This window comes from Amblyomma maculatum, chromosome 4 (assembly GCF_055883805.1).
Source record: "Amblyomma maculatum isolate TAMU_Amacu chromosome 4, ASM5588380v1, whole genome shotgun sequence".
In the NCBI taxonomy this organism is placed as follows: Eukaryota; Metazoa; Arthropoda; class Arachnida; order Ixodida; family Ixodidae; genus Amblyomma; species Amblyomma maculatum.
Genome location: NC_139347.1, coordinates 36,875,154 through 36,891,803, shown reverse-complemented (window position 1 = coordinate 36,891,803; position 16,650 = coordinate 36,875,154). Strand labels below are relative to the sequence as shown.

Below are 16,650 nucleotides of genomic sequence, written 5' to 3'. Positions count from 1 at the left end.
GAAATTACTCCGTAGCCCTCCACTACGACCCCCCTTTCTCTCTATTCACTTTCACTCCCACCTTCATCCCTTCCCTTACGGCGCGGTTCAGGTGTCCACAGAGCAAGTGTGACAGATACTGCGCCTTTCCCTTCCTATGAACCAACCAACCAACCGAGACATCGCAAAAATAATTTTTTGGGGAATTCACATCCCACAAACTTGTCTTACGATGAATGTAGTAAAAAGTGTCTTCGGACTTCACATATTACAGCTAGCCGTTTAGCGCTCATTTGCAGGATTGAGGAACTAGGCGCATATACTTGTTTCTCCCCAATTGGCTGCAGTGTTACGAATGTACTTTTCTGCAGGTCATAGTGAAAGCACTTGGCCAGAGCTGGAAAAAAAAAAAAAAATTGCAGCCATGAACATTACTTCGTGCAGCGACACGAGTCGCGGCACCTGGCCTCCCGGGTACACTTCCGAAATCAGCCACTAGGAGACTTTCAGTAGCGTATTAATGAATGCTTACGAACAGAAATCAATCAATCCTGTTAGGACATGACCAATTCAGTTTACTCAAATCAAATGCTGTACGACTGGTTACAAAAAAAGCTAGCACAACCCCAGCCTGTTTGATGCTAACATAAGCACTAGAATTGAAGTGTTTAGTATGTGAAATCTGAGTGCAAGTAGTAGTTCGATGCTGGAGATGCTGCTCCCTTTGCAGAAAGGCTTGGAGACACTACCGTCAGTAAGATTGAGAGAGCGTGACTTCCTGTATACTATGCTCACTGTCCTGGTTATTATTTTCCTGTTGTTGTACTGCACATTCAAATTAATTTAATGCTGACAATAAAACAATCAATGAAACCATCCATGCAGTTTTGTCTCGGTGCATAGTATTATCAAAGCTCACCTTGTTATAGCAGCAAGGCATACGCTAAGCCTTGCATATTTCCAGGTAGCGAGAGGGGGAAGGAGAATCTAGGCTCACATTAATAATGTTCTACAACACTTTTGTAGAAAGCTTTTATTCACATTCAGCACCCATTCTCTCTCATTCAACACATGGCCCAGAAAAAAATAGTAAAGAAGACCCACAAACACTTGCACGGAGGTAAAAAAAAAAGTGTAAACAAGAGGGCAACAGGGGACCCAAGGATGTCGTCGCTGGCCTTGCAGAAATGTGAGAATGATTTGAGCTCTTGTCATGACACCGGTGTATCTTCCTCCGGCAGAATGAACAGAGAGCAATCTCGATGCCGCAGTGCAGCAACAAGCTGCCTGCCCGGACTTGCCGCACCGGATGCAAGAAGTGAGCTGACAATAGCTCCCAACTCTTCAGATACCCCTGTTGGGAAGGTCCTTGACCTTGTAGATGCGCACTAGCCAGTGCTCAGTCGTGTACGCCTCTTCTAATACGTCGAGCTCGAAGTCCTTGTTGCCAATTTCTGCATTGCGTACCCTGTCATAGCCTGGGGGCTTGCCTGCAAGCACAACCCACATCAAAAATAAAATATCACGCTCCTCCTGCAGAAGATGTTTAATTGTAAAGAGACTGAAAAGTTCACATGATTGCTGTGAATGTTGCAGATGAAAAAACAACAGTGTGCGTACACATTCTCCTTGAACCTTTAACCGCCAACCCCAAGCTGTACTCGTCATGGCAGATCATACCAAAATCTCCAATGACGAGTTACACTCGTCCGGCTGATATTGCGGTGCTGCCATCTCGAAAAACGAGTTACGATTGTCAATTGCATTGTTTGCGATTTTGAACACTAGAGGGAGTTAGTCGACCAAAAAACATGCATTTTGCGCCTTTGGCGCCTACTTGAAGTCTCAAAAGAGTCATTTCACAATGCGTATGCACTGTGGGAAAGCAATCCCGTGAACATTTTTTTTAAACTTTTACTGTTAATTTTAGCCACAAACCATCGAAGTAATATATTTTCAGAACCATAATTACACGGAGAAAATTATGGTCACTTAAAAAAGTGGGCGATTTTGGTACGTTTTTCGGAAAATAATTTGGTGGTTAAAGGGCCCTAAAGGACACCAATGAAACAGTTTTTAAAGAATTAAATACTGAACTATATGGGGCATCCACAATACCTACAGATGTGGGCAGGGCATGTAATGTAGAGAACAGAAGTGACAGTTTCTTAGATTAACGCAGGGAACTGCCAAAACATGGGCAGACAATTGGCTGGCAGCAGACACCTTTGGCAATTTGCCGGGAGAAGGTGGTTGCAGCTGGGCTTGTGGTAATGACTATATATCTGCGCAACTGTAGTAATAAGCATGAATGGCAGTAGTGAAATTCCCACAAAGACAGCATGAAAAGTTGCAGACTGTGACCGTGCTTTCCTACTGCTGCAGCACCTCTTACTTCGTCAATTAAGTTCATGAAAAGTTAACGCAAATTTTCAGCAGCACTCTAAGCAACAATGTAGCCAACGAGGCCTTGCTATTGATTTTTGATAATACTACTTCACCATCAGTACAGAGCTGCTCTTTACTGTGGTAACATGGTCAAGCCGGCGATAACGCTACCAGTGTCGGGCAGCACGTGCCTGGCAGGAACGTACCTGCTTCGGTGTAGACGGAGCCAAAGCGATAGTAGCACATCTTGTACATGAGGCAGTTGAGCAGCACAGGCGAGCCCTCACGGTCTACGCTGAACTCTCCCGACGGGGTGTAGTAGTCCTGCTCCTTGATGTGCCGGCCTCGGTCAGTGCTTCCGCCAATGCGCACCATCCAGAGGAACTTGTTAATGTCTGCGATAGAGAATCAGCGATAGAGCGCTGCCTTTTTTTTTTCTTTTTTTTTTTTTGCTTTCCCGCACTGCACACTTGTGAGACAGCATGATCCAAGCCACTGCAACTTATTGGTACTAGTACCTTCCTCTGGAAACATAACAGAGTGTCAAAGCAGCTGTTGCAAGCACCAAGAGCAGGCATCAAGCATCAAGAGTCAATAAGCAAAGCCACTACCAGCAAAGCACAAAGGTCAAGTCATTTGGTAGAGCTAACTGTATGGTTTTAGGTGTGATACTAAGCAGTTTGAAAGAATCATACAACGAATGTGTGTCAATTTGCATCTAAATCATCACAAACTTTCAGCGCCAAGCAAGGAGGGAGATTGGGGCAAGTGGACCTGTGGGCACAACGTCGCACACAAAAGCGGCATTGACACCTGCACCTCCACCCAAAACTGGAAGCCACAAACTGATTCCCACAATCAGTCTTTGGAAACTCCATTAATTGGCAGTTTCGTTTTCCAGTCCTCTGCTAAAAGGTTGTATGAAGCTCTCCTCTTGCAGGTAACAGCACTTCCTGCAGCCACAAAAAGCCTCTTGCAGGCTGTCTGGGTTGCTGGTTATCGAAAAATACCAATGAGCAACCCCTGCTAGAGATGGATACCAGTGGCTCTCATTTGTCTTTTACCGGTTATCGAAAAATACCAATGAGCAACCCCTGCTAGAGATGGATACCAGTGGCTCTCATTTGTCTTTTACCATGCCAGAGGGCCCTTTAAAGTGTAATTCGAAATTACATCTACAGCTCTACAGGTTTACTGTCTCGCTGGTAACTTGCACTGGAACTGAGGTTTGTCAACGTGTTCCACGTGGAGCCAATATATGTGTCAGGTTCCAAAGAAGCATGGGGTTCAGGCTCAATTGACATGCTATCTATAGTGCCCATCAGTGACGATTTTATTGTGCATATATTTTTTCAGACTGCCTGGTTTTCTCAACACTTTTTCGGCTCCTTGAGGGTGTGGAAAATTGGTAACGACTGTATTACATTTGAAGAGCTTTTTGCACAGGGTAAGGAAAACAGAAGCAAGATGTGATGCATTCCCAAAACAATGTAGTATACAAGCTTTCATTCTTACACTTTCACTTGTGTGAAACATTCACGCAAAAAGCAAGTGTAAAGCTTGCATATGTTTTGCTATTAGTACAAACAACAGGCTACAGTTGACTTCGACGTCCACTGGAGACAAATTCAAATTGGCCCGCGTCGACAGGTTTATCGCCTCCAATTGTCAGAGAACCTACTTTTTCTAAAAATGGAGCTTTCAAAAGGTAGAACAGTTGAGTGAAATGAGATACGAATACTATCACCAACAGTGAGTTTTTGTCCCTAAGCGAACTGTGGTGCATAAGAAAGCCTTCCTGCGAAAACTAAGCTGCAGTGCTGTTCACTTTCAAATGTCGATCATGGAATACCTCGCAAAAATTTTCCCAGCAGTAAGGGCAGTTTTTTTTTCTTTTTACTTTTGATCAACATCAACTCAATCACAAAGAGGCAACCAAAAATAAAAAGCAGTCAATCTTGCCTTCGAGAGCAGATGTCAGCAAGAAATGAATTGCCGAATTGCAGTAAAGGTATACTGAGCTCAAGGGCCTATGTCTATCTCAGCAGGTCTCTCTCCTCTTTCTCTTCTGACGTCAAGTCCAAGGTGTCCACTAAGAAGTTAGAGAGTTTAGTGCCTTTTCAGTTTTGCAAAAGTTTATTTAGGCTCATCTTCCTGTTGCCAGTGCACCTGAAGTGTCCACCAAGAGATAAGACAGTTGTGTGCATTTTCAGTTTTCTGCCATGGGGTGACCCATGAAAGTTCGTTTCGTGTTTATATTCTCCTTTGGGTAACCTCCATGCTCTGTTCTAGTTCAGTGCTGCGCTCTCCCCAGAGGAGGTGGAGGAGGAGGAAGAAAAATTTGATTTTGCAAAGAATTCGAGGCACGCAGGAATCTTGGTTCTCTGCACGACCCCACTCGCGATCTAAACGTTCATGTGATGCTGATCCATGACGTATGCGGCCCGACTGACGGCGGTCTTCTGCCTGGCCGCGTCCGCTGACTGCAGTGAGGTCTCCCAGTCCTCCCAGGTTCAGAGAGGCGCCGGCCCGGCGTGGGCAAGAGACGCCGGGCAGGATAAAAGAATGTGGGTAAGGACGACCTTGTGGTGGGAGCACAAAGTGCATATGGGGGATACCAGCTTAAGTTTTGAAAGTAGAGCTGGTGTCAGCAGCGTTCGTGTCTGTAGGTGACATCAGAGTGACTGTTCTCTGGTAGTGAGGGATGGGTGGGGTGACGGATAGACAAGGCGCTCAGCGCGGAAGTTTACAGTGAATTCAGCAAATGAGTGCATAACCATGAGTCAATGAACGCTAAAAGGGTTTCTTGCTTTAAAAAATTTGGACGGAGCTCCCATCATTGTCCTTTTATGCACTTGTAATGCATTGTAAAAGAGCAGCAAACAGAGACTAGAAAAATTGCTACACTGTTCACAAGGCAGCAGTGTAGCACAGTGCAACATTACCAGTTGCAATAATCCCTTCCGTTTCACAATGATGATGGATAATCTCATTCATGAAAAGAAAGCAACTGCCAAAGAAAACTGTGCAACTCAGTGTTGGCATTATGTAGGCACTAGCTATGCATTGTGCAGCTACATAAAAGCTAGACTGCTTTTCAGAACATAAATTCACTCTCTCTTTCACACACACGCACACACGCGCGCACACACACACACACACACAGGGAAAGAGAGAGAAACACTTCATAGCAGTTAGGCAGGCAACCAAGAATCAACATGTTGGTTGAGACTGGTGCTGCTACTGATCTGCAGCAGCATTACAAGTAACTTTTCTTGTTTCACAATGCCCATGCATCTCAAAGCTGAGCATAAAATGCTGCCCCAACTGAAGAACTGCTACTGATATCGATGATGAAGAGTATGAGAAACTTCCTGACGGCACATACAACTCCAGAATATATTTCCCTAAGAGAACTGAGTGACTGGTTTGGCAATTCCATTTTGCTGATGCAGCAGAGAAGAGCCACTAACCGTCCGAAGAGTAGCCCGAGAGGCCGCCAAAGATGACCAGCACATAATTGACGTCCAGCTCGCGCATGATCTCGTAGGCACGGTCTTCGGGCGAAGCCATGGCCTGGCCGACGCGTGAGATGTGGGTGTTGTTCCAGGTATTGTTGTCCACCAGGATGGTACGGTTGGCCATGGCCGTGATCTGGTATCCGTAGTCCCACCAGGACATCACCTTGGCATCCTGCCATACAATGCAGAGACAGCACTTGAGATAAGAAGGAAACCTAAAGAACCTGGTGGCGAGCTCATGCAGACAGTGAAGGTTTTGTGTCACTGCAGCCATTGGCTGATGGTGCTTTGGGCAGTGCTTACAGCGTGAGCTTTTGGTGCGAGATAGTAAAAATTTGTCGAGTAATAGCACTGAGAGGAATAGCATTTTCGAAATTTTAAAAACTGTTATGGACATTGCTAAAGGCTGGCTACAAATCTTTAACTGCAACCAATAATCCAGGTGTGAGAGTTAAAAAGGGCATCATCGGCAGTTTTTCTGACATCCAACATTTGTGGCATCACGGTGCTGTAGAAGCCTCCTTCATACCTCAAAAAGTATTTTCAAAACTTAGCGGCCGGCTTCCCTGAAACACCTGATGTATTCTGACCTTTTTAATATGTCATTACAAAGGGAATTCATATAGCTGCATTTCAATACGCTGCAATAAAGTTCTTATTTATGGCTGAAAAATATTATCATGCTTATAATCCTCAAATTGCTTGTTTTTCTGCAGTAAGGAAAGAGTTAATGCTGTGTCGAAATTAAGCTCTCTCCATTCCTACAATCAAAATAATTTCAGCATCTAGTGGAGCTTCCCAAAACGATAGTACAATACCACTGACTAGCTGCAGCCACAGCAGCTGCATCGCATCTAAGAGAAGCTACGTACTAATTTCCTACGTACAGGTGTGCTGCATAGAGGAGGGCAGAAGTTTGCAAAAATCAGCTGAAAGGGCTGGCCAACTATCGAACGTGATTGTGGGCTCTCTGCATGTATAAAGTACATATGTGTCAGTTATGTGTTAGTTGCCTCAAATGTTTATAACCACACAATCTAGCAGTTTCATGAGTTTATACACTACCATGCTCACAAGGTATTCCAGGGCCCCTTCAATGAGCAATGAAATACATGGCAAGGTACTATATAAGAAAATATCAAAGATAAGTAGAAGGGACGCAACTAAGAGACAGAAGACCTAATGCTAATGCAGTGTCATCACATAATAACTAAGCAACTTCGTAGCGTTTTCTTTTGATAAAAAAAATGAAAGAAGAAGAGAGAGAGAACGGATTAAATTGTCTTCCTACCCTTATGGAGCCCACCGTTCTACTCATATGCAAGCACTACATTTTAGTCCCTCATTGGGTTGAAAACAAACTGAGTTCTGAACCTACCTCTGGTGTGTTGTGCCGCAACCAGTAGTATGCTTCACGGAAGTCATCAAAGATGATGCGTGAGCCATCGTGGGCCCTGGCTGATAGCACAATCGAGGGCGAGGAGTAGGCCTCTGATGTCACCCAGGTGCAGTGCATCGTGTACGATGTCAGGAAGATGCACATCATGGCCATAAAGCCCTGTGCTACCTGAAAGCCATTCACACAATCAAAATAGGCCTGTCCTCCGGTCCAAGAAGTTGGTACATTTCTGACAGGAGCAGTTTCATAAAATCTGTGTAAGTATTATCAGTAAACAAAGGCGGCTGGTTAAACTGATTGGCCACTTCACTAGTAGCTTCAAATGAACAGAATAGGGCTTGGCTGTTGGACAAGCTTTCCTTTCTTTGGACGTTGCACTTTCATGCATACTCACATTCTCTTTGTGAAGTAGTAATGGACATACACACATATACTGCTGTGAAGGGCAGTGGCGCGTGAACCCAAAAAACAAGGTACAAAAAGTTTCAGAGGCCAATAAATACTTGTCTTGACATTTTGCAGAACAATACATACTTGACATTTGGAACACAATAAGAGAAGAGAGCTGTGCCATGAACTGTGTGATAAGAGTCATTTTGTGCCTCCCACATAGCGCTCCTGCTTCTTAACATAGTGCAGACGTTGACTTCATTAGAAAAGAAGAAGACAGAGGCACTTACCTCGACGCGCATGAAGTAGTTGCCCTCGTGGCGCTTGCCCTTCTTGTCGGGTGGTGCAACGTCCAACTGCTTGGAGTAGGTGGTGAGCATGGCCGACACTCCGATTCCTGCCAGGATGCACATCACGGGCGCCAGCACCAGCATCAGACGCACCATCACGCCCTGTAGCATGTGCAACAACAGTGAAACGAGGAAAGCACGAAACACTGGGACACAGAACTTTGCAGATCTCAAAGAGCCGGCGTAATGCAGCCTTGCAGCAAGCTCTGCCACACTATACCCGACGGCCTCCCATTTCACCGAAACCTCGCGCATGTATGTATTTTTCTATCCAAACACAGCACAATGTGCAAGCTTCTGCTGTGCAGTCCATAGGCTCAATGCTGTCACCCAGAATTTTCTACAAAGTGGTATCTGTATTTTGTCCATATAGGGCAAAATGTGTGCAAGCATGTCAAAGCCTTGTTATGATACTGGAGGTTCAGATGAAACAGCTTTAACCAAGATGCTAATTTTTCTATATAACAAGAAAGAAATATAAATTTTAACAGCTGTCCAATGCATTAATGCACGCACATTTCAGGTAATTATTAAATTTAGACTAGTGCACCACTGTTCAATGATGACCAGAATATTGTAAGAAATTCATGCACTTTGAAGTAGCATTAAAATATTGCATGGACAGCAGTTAGCACTGACCCACCCTCTCCATGGTCTATTAAAGACACAAAAACGCACAAGCTGGAAGCAGAAGTTTGTTAGCACGTCCATGCTGACTTTAAAAAAAAAATTCTGAATTATTACTATTGAAGAGGGGTATTAGGGTTGTTCGGAGGAATGGAGACGGTGACCGGTCACACAAGACGATCCTATTGCGAAGCACAATCTCGTCCGATCAAGACAGCTCAAGCTTCCAGTGCGCGCGACAGCTGATCGGCTAGGAACCCAGTAGCCTTCATCGTCAATTGTGTCGGCGCTGTGTCGTCTTCTTCTTTACATTATCATTTATTACTGAAATAATTCTTATTCACAGATTGTTGACAACAAAATATTTGCTTTTTATGAGCTTTGTTAGAGGATTCAAACCTACAAGAACAACGGTTACCATAACGCGAGATGAAAAGTCTATTGAGTCAGCATTGCCACGGGCTGCTACCGTCTAACTCCCAAGCATTCACAACTGTTATTACATCTACGGAGTGATTTTTATCAACGTTTACTTAATGACAATTTAAAAACTATGCATCGTCTAGGCAGGTGGGTTGTACAGCAAGGCAGGCGTCATGTATGTGATGCAATTTAATGATCATATTATTAAATAGGAATAAGTAATGAACTTCTACCAAATACAAAAAAATATGCATTTGGAAGCTTGCCGAGTTCGTTATTCTGCATTGCATAATTATAAATTGCCTCGCTCGCGTCTTTATACATCAGATCCAGATGTCGTTCACATAAATGACGGTGCACAAGTTAATATGATTTTATCGACAATACCATTCACAGCGATGCCATTTCGTAAATTTGAAAACCGGAAATGCATCTTTTTGGCTAATATTTAAAACTACACTGCCAATTAAGAAAATAAATACTGTTGGTGGCCAGCAATTCTTAAAACAGTGCACTCTTAGAGAAGTAAGACGACTAGGTATTTGAGTTAATTGTCAAACCATTACACACAAGAACAAATATAACAGCTGTCTTGCTGTACAATCGACCTTCACTGATTGCAGTGGCGCCCCTCAAGTAGAATTTAAAATAAAAATCTAAACACAAAAAGATCACCTGGAACATATGCCTCACCAAAATTTCAGTTGTGCCCACACCCATCTAAAAGCTCATACAATAATGGCAGAGTGGAATGCCTGATGCAAGGTAACGTCATAATTACTCAGAGACTTACGGCAAAGTATATGCTTGTGATGCCATACAGGATGATGAAGATGTTTGCATCGGTCAACTTGTTGAAACAGAAGTAGAGGCCAACAGGGAACATGAAGACGAGAAGCTGCAGGTCAAAGTAGAAAGAGGACCAAGATGTCGGCTGATGCTCAGACACAGAGGCGATGATAGGAATGTTGTTCTTGGCATAAGACGGGTCCAAAAGAGAGTAGAAACGACCCGTCCATGGAGAGATTTCTGAAACATACCTCTGTTAAGGAAAGCCACGTTGCAATGTAACATCACGGCTTAAGATTCATCTGGACCATACAGATTGGCTCAAACAAATATAAGGCACAAATTGCATAGAGGAAAGATTTCAAGCATTTTTGGAGAGCAGATTTAAGCAGAGAAGTACGGAGTGGAGGAGCACACTTTTATTTTTGCACTGAATAACTGAATAAAAAACTTCCTTGTTATATGGCATTTCTGACTGTAAAAATTTTTATATGCTCCGTTACCATATATCGTACTTGCAGAAAGCCTGACGTGACATCAAAGCACAGCAGGAGCCTGCAGCAACACAAATTTTACTCAAAGGAATGGCTGAAGTAACTGTTGTCGCCGAATATTTTAGTCAGCTCGATTTTTTTCTAAACAGAATGTCGCACCCATATATGCATAATATTCGGTCTCATTATTGTCATGCCCAATGACAGAGCAACAAATAAAAAGTGATTTAGAGTTTAACAAGCAGCACAATGCTACATATCACATGAAAGTCCGTGAAACCATTGTCACCCTAAGCTTTCTGCGAGCAGGACAGTTTTCCCGTAGTTTGTAGTTTGACCCTTCTTCCCAACAAAACAGTACAGTCACAAAACACTATGAATATACGAACTCTAAAAAAGGATACTGCCGAGAATAGTGAGCACACCACCCACGGCCAATGTCACCGTGGCAGTTGCCACAACGACGGTTCGGAACAGCAAGTCAAAGTGCTCCTTGGGCAGCTTGGAGCGCACATAGTCGACGAAGGCGTGCAGCTGACACAGGCCAAACACACCTAGGGCCTGTAACAGACAAGCACTAAGCATGTAAAACATTACATTACAAGAGCTATACTAATGCTACTCCCGAACAGGTCACATATTCGATAAAACATTATGTGCACTCGGCTCTGCTGTCAGTAAACATCTTAAAGTCCAAATGCACACATCCCCTTGTACCAGTAGCCTTGTAACAGTACACTATATTAAGCTCATCTCTTCATTGCAGTGCAATGTCGAAAGTTTGTCTCTTGGGCAGGCCAACTTTTCATCACTGCACTTTTATATCTCAAGGCTACACAGTAGGCAATCTAAGATGCAATAAGGAATGGTTTCACGTTCATTCTGGCTGCTCTGGAGTTCTTTTATGAGGCGTTTCTTATAGCCTGAGTCACTTTGGTATGTCAAACCCCACAAACCAAATCAAATCAATTCTGTGCCATGGTGGTGCAGTGGTTAAGATGTTTGACTACTGTGCCGGAGTACCCAGGTTTGATCTTGACCGCTGACAGCTGCGTTTTGATGGAGGCAGAACGTAGAGGCGTCCGTGTGCTGTGCGATGTCAGCGTATGTTAAAGATCCCCAGGTGGCCGAAATTATTCCGTAGCCCTCCACTACGGCTCCTCTTTCTCTCTCTTTCCACTTTTACTCCCACCTTCCTCCCTTCCCTTAAGGTGCAGCTAGGTGTTCACAGTACAAGCATGACAGATACCATGCCTTTCCTTTCCTATGAAGCAAATAGTATTATTATTATTTGAGCCACAATGTTAACACATGACCAACTGTGGTCAAACACAGCGCCAAAATGCCATAGCCATTGAGTTGCTATGGTATTGGGCAGACAAATGTGCAAGTTCCTTGAAGACTAGCACTTGAAAAGAACCAGAATTTATAAATCAATCTCTAGATACTATAATAAAGTGAACTAGATAATGCTGCGATTCAGAGAGATGTTCTTGACTATTAAAGCTAACAGAAGTTAATAGAGCCTACTCAAGCGGTTGTAGAGAAGCATGTGATGCAACAGTATGTAGTACCACGTATTGCCAAGAAGACAATGTCTTACTCACCGCCATGTGCTCAGAAGACTGGACTGGTTGGAAGCCCACAAATGAGATTTGCATTGACAGCAAGGTGCCCAACACGTACAACTAGTACCATGAAAAAAAAAAAAAGAAAGAAAAGATTTATTTGTATAGAGACAGGAAGAAGCTATGATCCGTACAAAGCAACAAATGAAGTTGTTCAGCAACACCAGAAAGCTCACCGTGCTGTAGGCTACGTAAATGCGATGGGAGAATCGGCCAGTAACCATCAGTGCCAAGACATGAAGGGGAATCAAGTTGATTAGAAATACATAGCCTCCCCACGAGGACACCTGGAAAAAACAAATGAAGAGGTGCGTTAATTTGAAACATCCAAACATCTTTCAGCACTTACTTTCTTCTTTTCTTCTTTTTTTTACTCCCCATTAACAATGAACAACGGGTGCTTAGATTATAAGTTAATGTAAGTACTGCAACTCGAGTACCAGAGGGGCCTTTTTGATTTACCCAGTATGGAAGTAGTGCATGCAGTTTGTCAGCAATCCACAATCTACATTTACTTTAGCCAGAGCACCATCTAATCCTACTACAGCTGAGACACTGAGTTACTCTAGTATAGCTCGAGCTTGATCACAATGCGGGGCTCGCTTTTGTAGGCATAAAACCGGAGGAAAGCAAAACTAATATTAGCTTCCAGCAACAAAATTGCTACTTGCACAGGTCTAACACTAGTTTTCCAAACTACACCTGATAATATGACTGCTCAGGTGCGCACAGTCGAGGTTTGCATCACACACACCATGTAAAAGTAGGCAAGGCCACAGAGTGCTGCCCAGAAGATGGCTCCAGTCTTGACGGACTTGATCCACATATAGTAGGTGAGTAGCATGCAGAAGATGGCAATGCCTTCATTGTCATACGATCCAGCCACTGATCGAGAAATGTAGCCAGGAACGATGGATATCATGGCCGCAGCCATCAGGCCGGCAGCCGTATCCTGGAAAGAAAGGAGTAGTAGTCAACAGTGATGAGGTACAGTGCCACTCAGCTTACTTAGCACAGGATTGTCAAAGTTTCACTCAACTATAGTGCAGCAAAACCAACCTGATGCATTCTCAGTTCATACGTCCTAAATCATGAGTGATAAAAACATCCTTAACAGACATACCATTTCTATTCTGGTTGATATTTTCCAGGACAACAAAAGCTCTCGACTATTATGGTATTTCGACGAATTATTGTTGCACAAATACTTTTACCAACTGCACATGAGCAAACGTTTGAGAGGGTCAAACCTGCAGGCACACAAGAAGCAGCTAGAATAAAGTGGCGACGAAATGCAAAGGGGCGAAGCATCAAAGTCACCCTAAAATGCTACTTGTGGTAAAATCCTAATGCAAGAAATCCATAGAGCTCCAAGTGTTTTGTAAGTATTTGAGCCAAATTTGAAAACTTTGCGTGGAGCTGACAATTTTTAAAAAGTGTTCCTGGCGACCACTCGCAACCAATTGGGACGAGATCTCTGCGAACAAACCTCTACACTGACACCAGTGGGGCTGCTGGTCATGCCCGCTCATTGGACGTTTCCAGGTTACGCGGGCAGGGCGAGGTGTCGTAGGGCGCTGTCGCGACTTTTCTTTTTTTTTCTTGCGCGCCAGCGTGGTTTGAGTTTAAGGGGGAGAAGAAGAGCATCATTTTCGATCACCCTCATGTTTGGCGCTAATAAAGCTAGATTAAAAATTTTTCCGCTCCAGACAGGAATGGGATACCAAGCGCTCTTGCGTGTTTTCTAATTTTATTACATAGTTTTTCATGGGTTTAAAGACAGAACGTTAGCACACTAGTGAAGTTTACAGTACATATGGGCAAGGAAGCAAAGCATGTATGAGAGCTACACCGATGCTCCTACATACGAGTGGGCGGGGCCTGTGTAACGCGGTATGCGGAGAAAAACCTCGGCTACAGTAAGCCACTACGACGCGCAAAGTTTTGTCATTGAACTGTTTATTGAACTGTTTTACTTTTATCTTTAGCTCATAAAGTTGGCTTTCCACAATGCATATGGCATTGCTCACATTTATAATGCAGCAAATACGGATGCGTTAATGTAATTTCCGCAACAATATGGCGCCAAAAGACGCCGAATCCATCTTTGAGAGCTAAAAAATGTGCATTTTTGATGTTAAATATTTTGAAATTAATGGTCGACAAAGTCAATCTAAAAACTCGACACAGCTTCTACGTCGGCCGCCTTCAATTTCTCAATATAATATTGACCCTTAACACTGCCTGAAGAAGTGAAATATCGCAGCTACACTTCGAAGCACGCTTGAGGCATACAAGTCAGGACAGCAAACCATGAAACAAAGAGAAGAATCCAACCCACCTTGAGTTCCTTGGTGAGCAGAAATGTTACAAGTGTGGTGAGACTGGAGAAGAATGGTGCCAAAAAGACACACACATTGCGGATGTCCACCGTGATGTGGAGGAACTGCAGAGCATGGTACAGGGCTGCTGACGTTACCATCAAACCTGCAAACAAAATACCAGACAAAATGGTAGCGCATGCACAAGACTGAAAGAACTGACCATGTGAGGAGCTAATGCTCATACCAACCACAAAAGAAATTTGTTAGTTCCTGAATGCATTAAGCACAGATTGACTGTACTAGCCATACACTCCGCAAGTCCATCACATCACAGCTAAGACACACACAGCAAGCCGTCATGCAGACATTTAATAATGACGGCGTACCAGGGTAGATTGTGCCGCCAATGATCCTGCCAAGAGGGTACCATGCCCGGTCGTCAAACCAGTTGTGGAAGCTGTAGAAGCCTTCCTCGGCAAGGTAGCGAGTGGTCCGATAGTTGAAGTATGGGTCAAATTCATGAATTACACTCTCGAAGCGTAGTACTGAGAACAGTCGGCAGACAAATGCTGAAAGGTAAAAAAAAAAAAGTTACCAATGACAGCCAAGTACCTTCTAGACATGTTATAAGCTTTCAAGAGATTTATGTATTTTCTCAACATCACACAAATTCATGTCCTGCATAAAAGGCGTGCTGCCTGTTCAGCAAGAACTGAACTGGTTACAGTTTTTTTCTAGTTATGAACCTATTGAGTTAATAGAGTGCTAGAAAATGCAAAAATGCTCTAGAATGCAGTCTGTAAACACAACAGTTGCATTTAAATACTTCTAGGCACAACTAGCACACACACTGGCCATCACACGGGTATCCCATACTGCCCTACAAAAAGAATGTGCACAGAAGGACCATAGTGAATAATTTTGGTCTCCTATTAACACTGCATCACCTCTGAGTCATGTGCAAGAGTTTTTAAAGTGATCTGCATAATACTCACACAGCACAGCTGCCATGGACAGTATTGACATCTTGAGAAGGGTTTCCTGCTTCTCGGGGTTCATTCGCGACCACCATGATGCTCTCTTGTACTGGACAGGGCTTGCTGATGACATTATGAATTCTCGCCTGCGTTGCCAGAAGACCGAATACGAACATCCGGCATACAGCACCCTTGCGGTACCGCCACGTGAACTCGGAAGCTGTATCAAACCAAGTCTTATCTGCAGCGTGGCCCCTACAACCCACGTCCTGAATGTTACTTCAATTCCCTGCTTCCTGATGTTTTACGAGTTTTAGTGCATTCTCGTGGCGCTTTATACTTTAATGCACTCCAAAGAGTTCACTCAGTGATTAAAGTGATAAGACTTGAATGTCAACGTCAACACGTAGGCAGTATTTTGTATCTCCTGTGAATCTCATTTCTGCATCACAACGATTTAACGACGAACAGCGTTCGCTTTTATTTTCAAATGGTTAATGCACTGCCATATATTTTATGTAAAAAAAAGCAAAGTGACAAACGCAAGAATCAAATGCCGGTGAGTGGTTGCTGATCGTGTAAATACTTCTGCGATCGCACATAACGACAGTGCAGTTAAAATACGCCCGACGATTTATAGCGATTCGTATTCGAACTGCACTATGCATTAACCCAACCACTTTCAACCATTTCTTCCCATTTAACTGATATCGAGCAAAAACCGTCCAACCGGCATCGTCAGCAATGACCACTTTTCTCACCAACGCACTACCACTAACAACGAGCATCCGAATGGTCAATGCTAAAATAGCCCGATGAAAATGCAGACTTTCTGCATAACTGGATGAGCTGCTGACGAGTATTTACAAAGCGAAAACTTGTACGATCAGCTTACCTAGGCCTAAGCGAGTGGCCGCGACAGTGTCAACAAGTCTCTTGACGGGACACTCAAGAAACGCGCTTCTCTCGTCTCCTTTTTGTCTTTGGCCACCGTGTACAGGTTGTCAACTACGTCTGATCTTCGCCTCATTTACAACAACGGCGGTGCAATGGCAGTGTTCACCATAGTCGCCGGGCGCACCGGACTGCGCTATCGCACACTTCAAAAGCCGGTGAAACTTGCCGACCCACACACACAACGCTACACGCAGCTACACGTGGCAAACATTGGGATAAGGGAACGGCCAGCGACGGCTAACAAATCGGCTGCAAGGCGGATGCGGCTCTTGTTCACTTTCGTTACGTTCGTGTTCGGCATTTCAGACACTGTACATACCTCGATCACATTTAACTTCTTCCTTGGCATTCAGTAAAATGCAGTAAACCTCAACGGTCACTTCTGGTCATGTTCAGCATGCAAT

General features: G+C 43.8%; 1 protein-coding gene across 1 annotated transcript; it reads right to left on the bottom strand.

Moving 5' to 3' along the window:
- Positions 1-997: 997 nt before the first annotated feature.
- Stt3A (catalytic subunit 3A of the oligosaccharyltransferase complex) lies at positions 998-16,456 on the bottom strand. Its single transcript, XM_084601087.1, has 14 exons — positions 16,185-16,456; positions 15,308-15,435; positions 14,699-14,881; positions 14,330-14,475; positions 12,743-12,940; positions 12,165-12,275; positions 11,968-12,048; positions 10,765-10,921; positions 9,871-10,106; positions 7,968-8,129; positions 7,267-7,455; positions 5,841-6,060; positions 2,574-2,762; positions 998-1,469 (listed from the first exon to the last, which is right to left on the bottom strand). Exons 2-14 carry the CDS (start codon positions 15,420-15,422, stop codon positions 1,324-1,326), a joined length of 2,133 nt encoding a protein of 710 aa, XP_084457213.1. The 5' UTR covers positions 15,423-15,435; positions 16,185-16,456; the 3' UTR covers positions 998-1,323.
- Between the last annotated feature and the right edge of the window lie 194 nt (positions 16,457-16,650).